At 43.8% G+C, this 19,209-nt stretch overlaps 1 protein-coding gene across 3 annotated transcripts in view; it reads right to left on the bottom strand.

Annotated features, from left to right (window-relative positions):
• Positions 1–19,209, bottom strand: part of TSPAN8 (tetraspanin 8) — a 58,701-nt gene that overhangs the window by 31,683 nt on the left and 7,809 nt on the right. For 2 of the 3 annotated variants that reach the window (XM_073331310.1, XM_073331300.1), the window contains exons 2-7: positions 14,042–14,104; positions 11,813–11,941; positions 10,426–10,500; positions 10,226–10,333; positions 2,351–2,500; positions 183–266 (exon numbers count right to left, since the gene is read on the bottom strand). In XM_073331310.1, the coding sequence (XP_073187411.1) occupies positions 183–266; positions 2,351–2,500; positions 10,226–10,333; positions 10,426–10,500; positions 11,813–11,941; positions 14,042–14,104 (609 nt within the window). The remainder of the gene's footprint in view (positions 1–182; positions 267–2,350; positions 2,501–10,225; positions 10,334–10,425; positions 10,501–11,812; positions 11,942–14,041; positions 14,105–19,209) is intronic. The other variant, XM_073331320.1, reaches the window with a different exon arrangement.

Raw genomic sequence — 19,209 nt, 5'->3', positions numbered from 1 at the left:
CTTGAGCCTTACTGCAATATACCTAAATACTAAATGATAGTACAATTAGGGATGAGGTTAAAGCCAATTCATTGTTGCTTAATAGTTGAGCAATCCAGGTATTTTAATCCCAGTCCCAGCACATTTCAAATACAACACTTTGCTTGTCATCTAGTAAATATTTTAATGGTTTATACTGATACCTCAATAAATGCCAGTCCAAATGCGATCCCCATAAGTATGACCATATGGTGTTTGAAGAAATCAATTATCACAACGCCACATGGCTGAAAGAAAAGAAAAGATTAATTATGAGTAATACAAGCTCATTAGGAGTATAGCCTCTAAAATCATTGGCTGCATGGAATAGCACTGGCCAAAAAGGTAATCCACCATGTGCAAGAGAAGCTGTTCTAATTTGCTCGGGTTTGTTACAAAGACAAAGAGTACATCTGCAACCATCCTGTGCTCTGGGAGGAATATCTGCTCTTTGTGTTCCAAAATATGAATCTAGTATCCAAATATACACGTAGGGTAAAGTTTCAGAATAAAAGACACTGCTTCAGTATCTAGGGTTTGTGATACTGCCACATGAAAAATGAAATAAAAATATCATTTACCCTTATTTTCTCTGTCTAATCCCTTTTCATTAGCGAGGGGCCAAAGCTGTGAAGTTCGGGGCTGGAAGTGAGTCAATTTCCCATTATACTGATATTTGCATTTGCTATTCCAGGTCAGGTTTATTACAGGCTCAGAGCAGGATAATTGGATATGGAGTCACATTTAAATCCAAACTTTCTCACATGTTCGACAGGCTCAGGCTGGATGTGGGATGGAGTGAGCAATTCAGATCTGAAGTTCCAGTTTGAGCCTCTCTGTATTTTTTTATAAATGTACATATGCCTGTTCTTATCATGACTACATTTGCTCAAGTCGGTGGCTAACTGCTCTTGCAAACCATGGTGAAGACCAAGTGAGCCCCAGAGCCATCAAAACTTCAGGGACCCTCCACCACCGCCACCACTATCCCCTGCCCAACATGTGGATGGACTTTCACCCTATTTCCTCCCCAATGATAAACATGTTTATCTTTCTCTCAAAAAGGCTTTAAATTTAGCTCTGACTCACTATTGCAGCAAGTCTCAAAATGGTGAGTTTCCTTCACAAGGATCCTGCCAATATCCACCCCTGCCCATAAAATTTGGTGGTTTGCACAGGGAATTTGTCTTGCACCCACAATAATTTATCTATATTTTCATGCTTGCATTCTGTGGGTTCCATTTAGGCCCTGACTAAACTTTGGCCAAAGGGGCACATACCATTTCGTATTTTTGAATGTTAGGTCTTGACTCTGCCACCCTACACACCTGCTGAATATACCCTTATTCACAAGCAGATTTCCTTCAGTGACACTACTGCAGGAATGAATTAGTACTCAGCATAAATAAGGGTGGCAGAATCTGGCCATGAACTTCAATATTTATAAAAATCTAGCCCCAAAATTTGATATTTATGGAAATTGGCTATACAATGGATGTAGATAATGGCAAAACCAGACATGTCGTAGCACTAACTTTCTAAAAATGCAGACATTTTATGCCTGTTTTCACTATTTTTCTCTGGATTTGCAGAGTTCTAATTTCCATGCAATGAAATCTTGAAATAGGTTAATTGAGTTCCCTGCTGCCCATTCTCCAATTTGTGTCTGAATCTCTCTTTGCTGCCTGTCATCATGCACCCTGTCTTACTGTTCTAATTTAATGCTGAAAGCTTTTCCACGGGGTACAGCTGGGGGGAAATGGCCCCTCAAGTGTGCTGTCAGAAAACATGCAGCATTTCCTTCCAGTGGATTCTATAACTGAGTGTGAACCTTTTTAAAAGAGATTAACAATACAAGTATCTTACATTGAAGCCTTTCATCCTGAAATATTCTTAAGTACTTTAAAAGCTATTGGTCAAATCCTGGGCAAACATGTCTGACAATGTAGTTATTTTATTGTGTGGAATCTTGAGCCTGGGGTGAGAGAGGAGGTGAGTAATCCCTATAGCAATATGGAGATGTTGCTAAGGCCTCCTGTCACTCAGAATCCTCACTGGTGACCACAAACTGGGAACCCAGACAGGCTGCAGAGGTCCTTAGGGCACTGCACCACACTGTGGAAATGCGGGTATGGCAGGGGGAGCAGGCAGCAGCCAAAAAGCATGCTGCACTTCACAACCACTGGAGGAGAGGAAAATTTAACTAAGGAAAACAGAACAAACCCTTTTCCTTTTCAAAAGTATCAGGGGCTCTTTAATGACCAGGCAAAGCAGACAGAACCTCGCTCTAAACCTCTTTTTGGAAAGTGAAATATGTAAAAATCGTACTTACCCTTTTATAAATGTTTCTGTTAGAATAAATGGTGCAGAGATCTGTATTTTGATCTTTCTGTGCACATTCACAGATCTTAAAATTACCATAAAGAGGATTAAAATTGCTCCCCCAGTCTTCATATCCCTTCACCAAACCACAGCACTGATTCTGTAAAAGAGGAGAAAAGGAGGGGTGAAAGGGAAGAATGGTGACTGAAAATAAGTCATAAGAATGGCTATAGTGGGTCAGACCAAAGGTCCATCCAGCCCAGTATCCTGTCTACCAACAGTGGCCAATGCCAGGTGCCCCAGAGGGAGCGAACCTAACAGGTAATGATTTAGTGATCTCTCTCCTGCCATCCATCTCCACCCTCTGACAAACAGAGGCTAGGGACACCGTTCCTTACCTATCCTGGCTAATAGCCATTAATGAACTTAATGTCTATTAATTTATCTAGTTCTCTTTTAAACCCTGTTATACTCCTAGCCTTCACAACCTCCTCAGGCAAGGAGTTCCACAGGTTGACTGTGTGCTGTGTGAAGAAGAACTTCCTTTTATTTGTTTTAAACCTGATGCCCATTAATTTCATTTGGTGGCCCCTAGTTCTTGTATTATGGGAACAAGTAAATAACTTTTTCTTATTCACTTTCTCCACCCCACTCATGATTTTATATACCTCTATCATATCCCCCCTTAGGCTAGGACTTTTCAGCTTGGAAAAGAGGAGACTATCTAATCTCTCCTCATATGGGCATCATTCCAAACCCCTAATCATTTTAGTTGACCTTTTCTGAACCTTTTATAATGCCGGTATATCTTTTTTGAGATGAGGAGACCACATCTGTACGCAGTATTCAAGATGTGGGCGTACGATGGATTTATATAAAGGCAATAAGATCTTCTCCATCTTATTCTCTATCCCTTTTTTAACAATTCCTAACATCCCGTTTGTTTTTTTGTCACACAAATCTGTTTCACACTTGCAAACCTTACCAAGCCATTGCACATCTAAGAGGCCCTTTGCGTACATGTATCCATGTCTTCTATCAATAATCAGAATGGCAGGTGAATTGTAGTCAATAAATAAAGAGGATGAAGAAGGAACAGATTTCCAATATACAATAAGAAAGAATCAGTAACATGGCTTTGGATTAATGACTGCATGTGCCACAACATAGCCTGTAATAATGTTGGATGTTTTCAGAATTATGTTTTTTTCCCTGCATTTTATATATGTATGTTAGACATAGCCAAAGTATTTCACATGTGAAAAAAAGCCAACCTGGAAAAAGATAATACAGGCATATAAAAATGAGACAGCTAGACAAATAACCCCCTCAATGGATGGGTAGCCTGTGAACCTAGCCATGGGCCAGAGAGGCTATGGATTTGTTTTGGGTTTAAAAACCTAAACCAGGTGTGGTTTTGATTCAGGTTCTATTTTCTCCAAACCATCAAAGTGCAGGGGTGGAAGCAGGGCAACATAAAGTTCTGGCTTTAGCTCTTCTCTGTTTTAAAGGGCAGCTGGAACCATGGGACATAATAAAACAATCGTGATCTACTAAAAAACAGAGCCACTATGGCTCTACCTCTACTTTTTCCAGAGAGACTCCTCACCCCTCCTGGGGGCTGTCTATGATATCATAAGCAGCGAGCTGGGTCAGCAATGGGAGGGGGCAGCAAAAGCTGTCTAAACACTGTTTCTGGCTACCATTCCACTAGCATCCCTGGCAGTGTTCAGAAGAAGAGCCCTCAAGCTCATCCCCTAAAGTCATGTGCTCCTATGGACCAAGCAATGCATACCCAGGCATAACAAGAATGAATGGTTCTGAGCACCAGCTGCTCTGTGGTGAGCGGCCTGTCCCCTGGTGTAAATGGGAGTTGAAAATATTCTGCGCTTCTCAGGAGGCATCTTTCAGGATCAGACCCATCTTGAATGTTCCACCTTTTGGTGTTAGGCATGCATGGATATGAGTCTAGACATAAACCCGCAGAAGAACCTCTCTTTTATCTCATTTTATTTCCCTCTCTTTTACAATAAAATATAGCATTACATGACTTTGTAGTAAGGAAGAAAATATTTCAAATAAGCAACACATGGTGAATGTTCCATAAGATATGGTCATTTTTCTTTATGACTGACATAGTCCCTGACTGGTTCCCTTATCCCAGGAGTAAATTTGCCACTACAGACCGGTGGATGATTTTAAAATAGTAAAGGTTGGAGTAGCAACTTTTCTTCAAAACCTCTTCAGTTTGGAACCAATGGCTTGGAAGCAAAGCGTCTTATCTCACTGGTGGTGCTGTCACTGGGTGACATTTGTCATGACAAAATAGTGTCTGTCATTCTTTGAGTGCTGAAAAGATTATACAGATTGCATATCTAGGTTGCTGCCATAGCTTGTTTGAATGGGGAGTGCAGCCAGATACAGAGAGAACTTCCCTTAGATAGGGAGGCTTTTAATGCTGGGCGCGTTCTCTCCCCTGGCGCAGGAGTCTGCCAGCTCTGAGTTATTGCCTCATTAGAGACCTGTAAAGTGAAGACCCCAGACTGGAGAAGGAAGGGAGGGTTAGGACTAGCAAAGCTTGTTATAATGTTATCATTCTTTGTTTTGAATCCTCCTTAATAAAGTCTTTATACAATGTTTGCTTTCTCCCATAAACCCATTATGTCATCATTCCAGCTGTGCTTGGATCCATCATCATTTATTTTAAATAAGATGTCAAATTTCAATTAACATTGCTAAACGGTGTGTGATACATAGCTCTGTGATGGAGTATACAAATCCCACACTGGGACGGAAGAGGTTAAACGACTAGATTGGGCCCAGGTAGGCCTTCCCCTCCAATCCTGCAGAGCATGCTCCAGCTGCAGACAGGGTTGAAAAGGGAGCAACCCAGCTCAGAAAGGGGAGGCTGAGGAAGAATGCAGACCTGCCCTGAAGGCTCCTCCCAAAAGGGGCGGGAGAAGCCTCTCTGAAGGCACAGTGCTGTAGGCACAGCCCAGCTGGGACTGGCAGTTTTGGTTTCCTTTTTCTTTTCCCCTTATCTGGGATCAGAAGCTAAGGGAAGGAAACTGTGTTAGAAAGAGACCCAGGGAAGGTCTGGTGACCCTCCTAGGCAAGAGTGCCAGAACCTCAGTATAAGTGGGAAGGCCACAAGGGCCCCCCCTCCTCTTCCCATGTGGCCCTGACCCTGCTCCTCCTCTTTCCCTCTGAGATCCAACTCTCTGGCCAGGCCAGAATCCAGAGCTGGGCTGTGGTAAGAGCTGCCCAGGGAGCCCGGGCTGCTGTGGGGAGCCCCAGACCCTCCACCTGCCCTGGGTGGGGGTCAGGGTGCCTGAAAACAGCCCCTACCCTATGTCCCTGACCCCTTGGGCACTCTACTGAAAGGTTTGGGGCTCCCCACAGCAGCCCGGGCTCCCTGGGCAGCTCTTACCATGGCCCGGCTCTGCTTCCGGCCTGGCCAGGGGACAGGACCTCAGAGGGAAGAGGAGGAGCAGTGGGTTGGGCCTCTAGGCAAGGGGGCGCTGAGGCCCACCTCAGCCTTATCCCCTCTGGGAAGAGGCTGATACCACTGGCAGGGGCTATGCTTGACAGCAGGGGAGATGATCGCCTTATCAGTTCCCCCCACCATGAAGCATAGCCCCTGCTGCCACCGCTCGGTGCCTGCCAAGACTTGCAGTTGGGGGGGGGTCAATGAGGCCCCCAAACTACACCCATGTTATAAATTGGGAGGCCATGGTCCCCTTGCCTCTCCCCCAGTTCCAGCATCCCTGTTCCTAGGGCCCTGGATCAGAGCCCAGTGGAGTGGGTGAGCCCAGACTCTCCTACCACTGCCCCATGACCGAATAAGTGCTAACCGCTAGGCTCCTTGGCCCACTGAGGGCCCCTTTACAAGCTCCTTCTTTTGTCGAGTATTTAGAAGAAATAAAAACATTTGAGCTAAAACAAAGTACTTTAACTTCCATCCTCCTGTATCATGTTTGTGTTGGAAAGAAAGTTTTTCTGAAGGGCATAGAAAAATATTGAGACATTTCAGGCATCACTTAAATGAGAAACTGAACAATGATTTCCAGTCTAAAGCAATGCAAATGCTACAGATAAGTGCTTCACCTACAGAGAATAACCACAGCGTTTGAGCGAAGGTGAGGCACTTTTTATATTGGGAATTTCTTTAGTATTTTTAAGAAGAAAATGAAAATGTTATTTATATTTTATTCCCAGCACTGGCCAGATTCTAAGGTCTTTTATTAGTTATTGAGTCCTTACACAGGTAAATTCCAATCAAAGTTCTATGGAGTCATAGATAGAGATTAAAGCTAGAGGGTGGTGACAGAATCACAATCTAGCCTAGGGGTGAATCCCCATTTGAGCACGGGGGGGTTCAAATTGCACCTCTCGTGTCCCCATTGCTGTGAATCAAGAATCATAGATGTGAATCAGGTCTGTTTTCTCCAGAGCAGTTAAAGTCCACTGGCACCACAGTCAACAAACCTGGCATTATATGAGGTATTCAGAATGGTCAATAGAGACAGCTCCAAGATGCAAAGTTTGGTTCTTTATCTGACTTTCCCTGTTTTTGAGTAGTGTTTGAATCTAGGGATTTAGTCTTTCACTTTATTCAGAGTGACAAATTTTAGATCTGGATCCAAATTCAAGATACTATTAGACTGTAATCAAGTCACCCCTTAACCTTCTTTTTGTTAAACTAAATAGATTGAGCTCTTTGAGTCTGTCACTATAAGGCATATTTTCTAAAGCATTAATCATTCTTGTGGCTCTTCTCTGAACCATCTCCACTTTATCAATACTCTTCTTTAATTGTGGGCACAAGAACTGGGCACAGTATTCTAGCAGTAGTCACACCAGTTCCAAATACAGAATACAAATACAAAAATAACCTCTGTCTTTCTACTTGAGATTCCCTAGTTTGTGCATCCCAGGATTATAACAACTCTTGTAAGTAGCTATATGGGAAACAAATATTTACTAATGGGCTCCTCAATCTAGAAGAGAAAGGTATACCATGATCCAGTGGCTGGAATCTAGACAAATTAAGACTGGAAATAAATATAAATTTTTGACAGTGAAGGTAATTAACCATTGGAACAATTTACAAAGAGTCGTGGTGGATTCTTCATCACTGACAATTTTAAGTCAAGATTGCTTTAGGAATTATTTTGGGGAAGTTATATGGCTTTATTACACAGGAGATCAGATAATCACAATGGTCCCTTCTGGTTTTGGAATCTATGAATCAAAGATTGGATATGCTCAAATTCAGAGGCTTGGTTCAGGTATCTCTATAATTGTCTGTATTTGGTTATAGGCTGCAGACCCTGTACTTTCCATAGCAGTAAGAATAAAGCTTACAAAATCAACGGAATGAGTATGCAGACCCTGCAAAAGAAAGACAATACCTCTGGGCCTTCTAAACTCAATAGATAAAATCTGCACTCTTGTAAGCTCAATAGTGGTACAACAAGTGCAGAGCTTACATGGGCCTCAGGAAGGGGCTGGAGACCTTTCAAGGAACAGGTGAGTCTACAGACCTTGTAAATTCTCTTGGCAGCATGTGAAGACCTTGAAAGCTTTTTATTCATGGCTTTCTATGTTACTTACAAGAACTGCTGGGTGCTTCAAATTTTCTTGAGTCAGGGTGTTTGGATGAAGAAATTTACAGTATCTGTAGGCACAGGGCAGAGTTTGTAATCTTTGAACCAAAGTTATTTGGTTTATTTTGTTCCAACTTAGGTTTTTTGAAACAGGCAATTTAATTTATGGATCTTAGATACATAATATCCAGACTTTATAAACTCACATGGTCCTTTAGTGATTTACAAACTTTACATGGAACTTTGAAGTTCAAATAGTTGTAGTAAATGAGTCAACCATAAAACCTTCTAAAATATAGCTCAGTAGTTCTGAGAGAAAACAAATGAATAGAACAAAGTTGGAATTTCTATACAAGCAAATATGATATTCCTAAAAAAAGAAATGAGATAACTACCAAACCCTCTCTTTTCTTCAAATGCTCATATATCAAAAATGCTTTGTGCTCTGACAACATGCAGGTACTTAGATAATACAATAAAGAGAGTGGGATAAAGACAGAGATATCAAACTTCCTCAAAATGTTCCTCTAGAAAGAGACTTTCAGAAAGTTAAAGGATGACTCATATGTAAGCCCCTAGTCAGTGGCTTGGACCCTATGTGCAGGGTGGGGGGGGCGCGCTGGGCATGGGGAAATTGCATAGTGGTGGATCCAGTGAATATTCTAAACAAGAGACGACGTGTGGGGCAGGGCAAGTAGGGTCATGTGCAGTGATGAGCTGCCAAAATCTTAACAACGGGTTCCCCCCTCACCCCACGAGGGGGTTGTTGCCCACCCCTGCCCCCCAGGACTCCTGCCCCATCCAACCCCCCCGTGTTCCTTGGACGCCCCACCCCCAAGACCCCTGCCCCATCCACCCCCCTTCCCTGTCCCCTGACTGCCCCCAGAATCGGGCAGAAGGATCTTGTGGGCTACCGTAGTGGGTGCCCATCCCACCCTAAGAGCCAGAGGCACCTGCCGGGGTGCGACGTGGGGAGTCCCAGTAGTGCTTACCTGGGGCAGCTCCAAGGAACCATCCGGCAGGTCCCTCTGGCTTCTAGGGGCGGGGGAGCATAGCTAGGGGGGAGCAGGGGGAGTGGCTGCTCCCCCCACTGATCACATCAAAAGTGGCGCCTTAGGCACCAACTCCCTGGGTGCTCCGGGGCTGGAGCTCCCACGGGGAAAATTTGTTGGGTGCAGAAACCCCACCGGCACCTCCTCGCCCCGCGCCTGGCCCCAGCTCACCTCCGCTCCACCTTCTCCCCTGAACCCACTGCCCCGCTCTGCTGCTCCGCACCCCACCATCACCGCTGGCTTCCCGTGAATCAGCTGTTCAGCGGGAAGCCGGGGAGGGCTGAGAAGCAGGCCGCAGCTTCCCGCTCAGGGCAAGGGTGGCGGAGGTGAGCTGGGGCAGGGAGCGTTCCCCTGCGCGCCCCCCCACCCTGGGTTACTTGTTGTGGTGCGGGCGGCCCTCCTCGCGCCCTGCCCACCCCGAGCTCATCTCCGCCTCCCTGGGCCTCAGTGGGAAGCTGCGGCCTGCTTCTCCGCCCGCCCCGGCTTACCGCATGAACAGCTGATTCGCGGGAAGCCTGGGGGGTGGAGAAGCAGAGCGGGGCGGTGCGTTCAGGGGAGGAGGTGGAGGCGGAGCGGAGGTGAGCTAGGGCCGGGGGTGGGGTGGGGAGCTGCCAGTGGGTGCTCTGCACCCACCAAATTTTTCCCTTGGGTGCTCCAGGGCTGGAGCACCCATGGAGTCGGCACCTAACACGTCACTTTTGGCCGGTTAAATTTAGAAGCCCTTTTAGAACCAGTTGTCCCTCACGGAACAACCGGTTCTAAAAGGGCTTCTAAATTTAACAACCAGTTCTAGCGAACCGGTGTGAACTGGCTCCAGCTCACCACTGGTCATGTGTCTCCCCAGATTTGCTGCTTGGCTTGTACTAAGCATGCTCACATGGACTTCACATGCTCAGTAGCATCTGCTGAAGCCTCTGCCCTCACTCTGCCTCCCCCAACTCCGCCACCCTCTATCAGCGGGAGATCGGGTACGGGTCATCTCTGTGCTAAACTGCTACCCCCAATTCTTACATGAATGTCGCTGCAGGGAAATCGCCACAGGGAAGAACTCCAAGCCACACACGGAGAATAGAATCCCCCTGTACAGTTTTTCAGCTGCATTTAGGGCAGTTTATGCTTTTTCAGAAGGGTGATATTCAACTTTGTGGCAGTGTAGTGATAAAACAAGGATTAACTCTGCATCAGATGCAACAGACTAAAAAGATAACACCTGTCTTCAGTTACCATTTTCTCAAACTTCTGAAACTTCTCTTGAAATACATGAGAATCCGAAGTGACGCCTTGCAACTGCTTTGCCTCCTCGAAGAGAGTCTTGTTAAGTGTTGTTTCTATCTGGAAATCCAAGTGATATTATATTGTAATAGTTCATATTCTATGTAAAATATTGCAAAGAACTTAGCAAATGTGATTGAACCATACAGTACCTGAGACTTATACACTGCTCCCAAAATACCTGCTACGATCTGAAGGATCAGGATCAAAAGGAGTCCAATAAAAAACTAGCAAGAAAACAAAGAAGGGAAAAGTTAATACTTTTGACCAGCAAAAGATCATTTCTTCCAGCTTGGTGGCAAATTATTATTTACATGAATGGAAACTTTGGCAGAGTAAATTTACATCGTGCTTAGAGCTAATCAGAGTATTCATCCTAACTCAGTTTGAGACAAAATTTGGCCTTTTTCTGTACACAAATGCCCTGGGCCAGCATAAGGGGTGATGTGGTATTTCACTCTTCCAGGAGGAGCATCGGGAGCTATTATGTCTCAGGCAGGCACAATCTATCTGAAGACTGCTAAGTTCACACAGGGGCTGCATATTGTGTTCTATCCGTTGGCATGGTACAGATTGCTGCCCTCCCCAGTGCAAATGTTTTGTGCAGCTCCATGTGTGACATTTTATGCAAATGATGTAATGAACTAATTTGCATATTTGGACAAACCAATCCCATAATCTTCAATTTGTGGGGACTATACTTGCACTCCAAGCAGTGTAGGGTAGGGTGTAGAGCTGCATAGTACTTAGCAGCTGTGGTTAAGGATGCTGGGTAGATGGCTTGGTGCTGGGTAAGGCAAGCTGCAGGTTGGGGGCAGTCAGGTGTGACCTGGGGGCTGTCTGAGGTGACTGGGTGGAAGGTGACAGTGGTGGGAAGCTGGGAGAAGATTGGCAGGGGGAAGCTGAGTGGGAGTTGGTTGGGAGAAAGCTGGGAGCGGGCTAGGGGCTTTCTGGACCCAGTACTGGGTCCCCCTCACCTTCTGTTCCCACTAACTGCTCCTTCCCCTCTGGGATCCAGAAGAGGGAAAAGGGCGATGGGAGGCAGAGTGCCCACGGTGCCCCTGGCAGGCAGTACCAGCCTCAGGCCCATTCCCACAGCTGTCAGAACCAATAACTTCTCAGTAGGGCTGCAAGGATGTGAGTGTCACACCAGATGCATGACACTTGGCAGCTATACCCGTACACCAGCCCTGCTCTGTGTAAACTGTCCTTTGGGATAACTTCTTCCTGGGGTTGAAGGAGTTAGCAGTTCCAAGAGTGAAGGGATTGCTATCATGGAAGGCCACTAAGCAGCCACAATATGGCCTAATGTTTTTTGAAACCCTCCCAACCCTGCTTATGGAAGTTGCCTTTGTCAGACAGTGAGAGGCATCCCACCATGCACTGCGTGGAATGGGTCCAAACAGTTAATACAAGTAATCATTTGATCAAACAGAATTGCGCCAGATTACAATTAGTCTCATTTGCAAGGAACTTTTCCACCAGCCCTAACTTTAGCTTGAAAAGTTTAGACAAAGGTTTTTCTTTCCATGACCCTACCAAGATCAGCATGCATTGACTTTCCTTCATTGCACCACAGCAACCCAGGAAACCAAGGACCATAATGATGGATCCCACTGCTATCATCAGGTCAACAGCTGAAAACAGGCTACTATCTAAATGGATATCCTGTAGAGAGAGAAACAAAAAGTCAGTTGTAAGAAAACCCTTTCTAGAAGAAGGGTAATTTGTTAGATAACCTGATCTACCTCTTCTTACCCACCCCACCCCCCAAAAAAGAGGGTGACTTTGTAGTTGAGGATAGAGAACTGTTATGTATGGATTAATCAATCAGGGTGATGTTCTCTCCTGAGCAGAGGACACACCTAAGGCCTATGCACTCATTTCAGCCCTATTTTGAGAGTTTAAGTAGGAATTGGCAGTCCATTGTCTTTGTGCTGGCTCTCTGCACAGTGGTGAATTTCACCCTTAGTGAATAAACAAAGGTCTTTTGTCTTAAATATGTTTTGTTCTGTTTTCAGCCAATAAATATTTGTTTCTACTTTATGTAGAAAAAAATTATTACCTGGAAAAGTTCTTTGTTATTAATCTAGTGTTGGGGGGAAAAAAGAGTTCTTCATGACAATCCCAGAAATTTACTCACTTACTCCATTGCACTTCCCGTGAGAGCACTATTCAGAATAGTACTGGATACACGAGAGGGCAAGGTCAGATACATTTTTCCAAGGCTTCTCTTTGTTTTAAACTGGTTCTGCAGTATTACTCTAAGGGATGGTGTCTGTATTTTGATGTGTGTCATATTTAAGCAAACAATTCCTATAATTCAATATAATTAAATATCAATTTATTCAGTTCCCATTGGGCATGAGCAGGGCCGTAGGCCAACATTGGGAGAAACCTTCAAAGAATATTTTCCTCACTGTTGCCAAGATTAGTAACAATGTCTGGAAGTTGTCACATTTATCTTCTGATGGAAACAGTGAAGGTGCATATAGACTAGTATAATTTTAGGAATGCAGGGTGCTTTACTTTTCCAAGTGAAATAAACCTCCTATTTACTGTTAGAGAGCTGTATTCATCTACAGCCAAATCCTGAAATGGTTACTCAGTAAAATAGACAAAATGCATATTGACTTTGAATGGGAACTTTGCCTGAGTGAAGACTGAAAATAGTGTGTAAGGACTTCAAGATTTGGTCTCTAACTCTTAATTCTGCAGCAACTGAAGGGGTTCAACTATTTAGAACTAGGGATCCAATTCAGGAAAGCACTTAGGTACACACTTAAATACTGTCCTGAATAGAAATGCTTTCCTGACTCGTGGCCTTGTAGAGCACAGCTGTGATTAAGGTGTTCCAGGTATACAAGGCCATTTGGGGAAATGTACTGTATAAAGTCAATAAGACGTGTGGCAACTTGAACCTCTGTGGAAGACTGGGAGATTCGAAACTAGAACTTGTCTTCTATCCTCTTATGTAATAAAGAAGCTCAAAGCTCTCCACTTCCCCCCCACCCATGACTTTATATAAAATATGGCCATATTTCATTGTACCAGAGGACTCTATAACATGTCCACACTCTGGCAAAGGTGGGAGTTCACTCTGAGATTGACTGGCTGCAACACAGCCAGCCACCAGAGGTAGGACGCCAACATCTGGGATTTGTTTGTTTTTTTTTGTTTTTTTTTTTAAAATTGTAAATGTGAAAATGTTGATCAAAGACATATTGTTCTTGATTGATGGGAAAAGTGCCCTGACTCATGGTATGGCAACAGACTGGCAATCAAATATCTTGGCACTTTAATCAGCCCTATAAAATCAACCTGGAAATCGCAAAAATTGTTTCCAAAATGGATAGCCATTTTTTTTCACTTCTGGAATCAGTCAAGAAGCATTTTGAGAACAAAATTACTCACAAAGTCTCAAACCCATTTATCTCCCTCTGGCCCAGATTCATGCACTGAGGAAAAGAGTTATGTTTCTCAACAGTTTGGAGCTGGATGTTTCACCACCACCCCCCAATCAATATAGTAACTCTTAAAAGCTCAGAGCGCCTACTATTCCACTAACCCCCACCGTGCTATCGAACCAGCCTCCCACTAAGGGAGATTCCTGACCAGTGGCAGATGGAAGAGTCACAACAGTCACCTCACTGAAAGGCTAGCAAGCTCAGGGAAATTACTGTGGAAAATGACTGTGTTTATTAGCTGACACAGCGCTTTAGCATTTTAGGGTGAAAAAATGTTTTTTGTAGGACAGAATACATTTACCTCTTGAGCAGATTTGCTTACACGCAACCAGATAGAGACCCCCAGAATAATGCAGCCACATATCTGCAGGGAAAAAACATCAGTAATAATAATATCTAGCTCTCATGTATAGCACTTTCCATCACTAGCACTCAAAGTGCTTTACAAAGGAGATCAGTATCATTATCCCCATTTTACAGATGGGGAAACTGAGGCAGACAGAAGGGAAGTGATTTGGCCATGTTTGCCCAGCAGTTCAATAGCAGAGCTGAGTCTCTGCCCATTAGGTTACACTGCCTTCCTGTACACACACTTACCATCCCCAACTGCACCAGATGCCTGCAGAAATACTGAAATTATCTGTACAGCAAAGTGAAAGAAAGATCAACGGCCTACAGCTTCACAGCCAGAAAACTTCATAAATGGCAGCTGAATTTCCCTCACTCAGCCCAGTGGTGCAGTTTGCTGTGCACCAGCTGCCTGATGTTCCAGTCCCTGAAGTGCCTACAGTTCAGTGATGATTTATGTACGTGGTTTGGGAGGCACTTTGTGATCCGGTGGGATGAGGGTGTATATAAATGTACAATGTTATAATAGTTAGAGAACACAGGGTATATCAGAGTTGTAAAAAAAGATCATTTCTCATATCAGGACCATCCACATGGAGGCCCTCTTCCCCCAGCTGCCTTTTGTTCCATGGCACTGTTTCTCTAATGAAACTGCACTACCAAGGACTCCCTCTGCCAACAGCCTTCCCAAGCTGTGTTACCTTTTCCAGGTAAGTACTGCAGGACCAGAGAAGGGATGGTGTGCATTCCCCCACCCCCCTTAGCCCACCCACTCTTTCCACTTAGCTTAGCCAATACTTGACCCAACCCAATGGGTTCCAACCCTGCAGGCAGCTCTCCACAGACTGGTAGGAAGTGAGAAATGGTTCTGGGTGCAGGACAGATATATTCCCAAGGCCCCACTGTGGCCTAATATTAATGATCAAGTATCAAATATTGAAGTTCTCCCTCACTTCTTATTCAGGTAAACTTGCACTGATTTCATGGTTTTTCTAATTATGTCCCTGGGAGTCTGATTGGTGACTGAGTAAAATCTGAGAAGGATTTCAGGATTTGGCCCTGAGTGACCAGCCCACCCCATGTTTTTTATTAGCTGCAATGTTTGACTACAAACAACCATGTGCAGATCCTGGTTTCCAAGAATAATATCAGCATTGCATATCAAGCAGAGGTGTACTGTACCCAACTGGAGACATGCCCAGCTAGTTGAAAGCATACATCAGATATCCTCCTCAGACCAGAGAAGACCTTAATGACTGGATGAAGGATAAGTAGGCAGGCAAAGGGCCCGACTCTCCTCTCACTAACTCTGATGAAACTCAGATTAGAACTACTGAAATAAAGATAGTTATACCAGTGTAAGAGGAGAACCACATCCAAAGAATGTACTGGCTTGAAAGAATGGAGGGGATGTGGGGAGAGAAGGAGACAGAATAATCATTTAAGGATAGACTGCCATGCTTACACAAGTTCAGTACTACCTTGCTGTATCCCGTCAGGGGTCAATTTAAGGGCGGTAGAAGATGACCTTTAAATTTGGAGAGAGATGATGATATTGGCGTCTCAGTAAGATTGTGACCATTCCTGGACATTCTAAAGTAACATTGTTATTTTTATAATTTTTAGACAATTTTCCTTAAAAAAAATCCTCACCCACTCAAAGGGCCGGTATAATACTCAATCTCAAATCCCATAATGACTTTAGCAGATTATTTAATGTGGAACATGGCCAATACTCAAACCTGAACACTACATTTTTTTCTGCTTCCAAGTAAAAGTCCTGTAAGTACATTAGTATTTAGTCTGTTTATAGGCTTTTATATCTGAACAAGAGGAAACAATAAAAAGAGAGGATATTATTTGCTACAGCTATCTCACCTTATCAAATTTTAACTAGAACTTCCATTGAAAGGAATGGGGACTTTGGCGTAAAAACTGATGGTACCATATGACCCCATGTTCAGGCCTTGGTCTATGTCACTGTGTAAAATATTTGGTTATGAACCAGACATTATGGGCTTTAGTCACGTTTACTTCAGTGGCACTTCTCCTGTGAGAAAGTACATTTGGCCTAAACTCATGAACAAAATTTGAGCCACAATATTAATGACTTAATTACTGCCACAGAAATATATCAGTAATAATAAAATGAATAATGGGCCCAAACTAGATTTTCCATTTAGTGGGAAACTCCAATTTCAAAATGTTTCCTTTCCAAAATAAAAGAGAACCAAATATTGTTGCAGTTTCCGGCAAAATTATGAAATTTAGCCCCAACACCCACAGAAATAGTTTCAGGTCAATCAAAATGTTTTGCTTTGATAAAGTCAACGCATTTTTTTTCCAATTTAGATTTTCTTCTATAAAACCCAATTTTTTAAAAAGTCTGAAGCAAAAAGTAGTTTCAAAATGAAAAAATGTAAGCATTACATTCTGAGAGGGCCAAAACACAATGTCTCAAGCTTACCAGAATGCTCCATTCTGGATTTTTTTTTTCCAAATGAAATTTTGTCAAAATCAATACATGTTGACAAAATGTTTCATTTTTGACAAATCAGCATTTTTGGATGGAAAAATGTGCCATCAGAAAATTTCCAACCAGTGCTATGGGTAATAGCAAATAACTGAGGGCTATATTGTGGCTTTGCCACAAGCCCTGACCAAGGGCCACTGTCATAAATATAAAGGGAAGGGTAAACCCCTTTGAAATCCCTCCTGGCCAGGGGAAAGCTCCTCTCACCTGTAAAGGGTTAAGAAGCTAAAGGTAACCTCGCTGGCACCTGACCAAAATGACCAATGAGGAGACAAGATACTTTCAAAAGCTGGGAGGAGGGAGAGAAACAAAGGGTCTGTGTCTGTCTGTAGTCGTCTTGGCCAGGGACAGAACAGGAATGGAGTCTTAGAACTTTTAGTAAGTAATCTAGCTAGGTATGTGTTAGATTATGATTTCTTTAAATGGCTGAGAAAAGAATTGTGCTGAATAGAATAACTATTTCTGTCTGTGTATCTTTTTTGTAACTTAAGGTTTTGCCTAGAGGGGTTCTCTATGTTTTTGAATCTAATTACCCTGTAAGATATCTACCATCCTGATTTTACAGGGGGGATTTCTTTATTTCTATTTACTTCTATTTTTTATTAAAAGTCTTCTTGTAAAAAACTGAATGCTTTTTCATTGTTCTCAGATCCAAGGGTTTGGGTCTGTGGTCACCTATGCAAATTGGTGAGGCTTTTTATCCAACATTTCCCAGGAAAAGGGGGGTGCAAGTGTTGGGAGGATTGTTCATTGTTCTTAAGATCCAAGGGTCTGGGTCTGTAGTCACCTAGGCAAATTGGTGAGGCTTTTTACCAAACCTTGTCCAGGAAGTGGGGTGCAAGGTTTTGGGAAGTATTTTGGGGGGAAGGACGCGTCCAAACAGCTCTTCCCCAGTAACCAGTATTAGTTTGGTGGTGGTAGCGGCCAGTCCAAGGATAACGGGGGTAATATTTTGTACCTTGGGGAAGTTTTGACCTAAGCTGGTAAAGATAAGCTTAGGAGGTTTTTCATGCAGGTCCCCACATCTGTACCCTAGAGTTCAGAGTGGGGGAGGAACCGTGACATGGTGGCACAGTGGTGGGATTAACCTGAAATCATTTTGAGATCCAGTTGAGATTTTTTGAACTAGAAATACAGATTTTAAAAAGGAATTTTTAGGAAGTCCAGAAAGCAGCTTTGGAACTGAAAGCAGCTTGGTTTCTCTCTGCTTTGTGGCCAAGCAGAGACAAAAGGGGATTATCTTGTGAATTGCAGGTTTTCTTTGCCTGGAGGCAGGGTACTTAACTCCTGCAGGGAAATTCACAGTCTTCCAACCCAGAGGTTTTTTTTTTTCGTTTCTTCCTAAAAGTAAATAGGGGGTGTGTGCTCTACCCATTTGCCTGGAGACAAAAGTGGCAGGGGTTTTTTTTAGGATTTTGATTTTTTTTTGTTTTACAAGGAGCACAGGTTTGAAAAGAATTTTTTTTTCTTTGGGCTGGGTAAGCAGGTTTCCAAGTAGTTGGAGGTTTTTTGCTTTAATTTGGGCCCAGAGCAGAGACAAGGGAATTGTCTTTTTCTGTAGGCTGACAATCACTATCAGAGAATAGGTATTCTATTCCAGCACAGCAAAATTTTACAGCCAAGTTTTGTTTGTTTATTTCTAAACCTCGGGTGTAAAGTTAGTTAAAAACAGAGAGGTTAGAATGGCCAAATCCTCGGCTCGACTACAGCTGGAATTAGCCAAATTTCAGGCTGAGGAAAAACAAAGGGAACATGAAAGACAGATAGAACTCATGCGGCTGGAGAAGGAGGTACAGGAGGCTGCCCACAAGAGGGAAATGGAGGCAAGGAAGCATGTGGAGGAGATGGAGAGGATAAAGGCCCAGCAGAATATACCAACAAACCCTAGCAATCCTTCTCCAGGTACCACTTCCCATCCCAGAAAGTTCCCCACCTACAAGGCAGGTGATGATACTGAGGCCTTCTTAGAAAACTTCGAAAGGGCCTGCCTTGGGTACAACATCTCTACTGACCAATACATGGTAGAGCTGAGGCCGCAGCTCAGTGGACCCTTAGCTGAGGTGGCAGCTGAAATGCCTAAAGAACATATGAACAAGTATGAACTGTTTAAATCCAAGGCGAGAGTCAGAATGGGGATAACACCCGAGCAGTCTCGTCGGAGGTTCCGAGGCCTAAGGTGGAAACCAGACATGTCATTTACCCGACATGCCTACCACATTGTGAAACATTGGGATGCCTGGATATCAGGAGCAAGTGTTGAATCTCCAGTAAATTTGCCCTTCCTAATGCAAATGGAACAATTCTTAGAGGGTGTTCCTGAGGAAATAGAAAGATACATCCTAGATGGGAAACCCAAAACTGTAATCGAGGCAGGAGAGATTGGAGCCAGATGGGTGGAGGTGGCAGAGAAGAAGAAAACTGGTCGCAGTTGGAGCGGAGACCAGAAGGGACCACCCCAGACCACACCCTATTACCGGGGGCCGCTCAAAGCCCCACCTACCTCCCAAAGAACCCTCCAGACCCCTTATCGTCCCACCACCTCGTTCTCCAGCAACCCACCTCGCCCCGGTGACCCGTCAGCTGGACGA

The sequence above is a fragment of the Lepidochelys kempii genome, chromosome 1 (genome assembly GCF_965140265.1).
Source record: "Lepidochelys kempii isolate rLepKem1 chromosome 1, rLepKem1.hap2, whole genome shotgun sequence".
In the NCBI taxonomy this organism is placed as follows: Eukaryota; Metazoa; Chordata; order Testudines; family Cheloniidae; genus Lepidochelys; species Lepidochelys kempii.
This window is presented reverse-complemented; position numbering and strand designations above follow the sequence as displayed.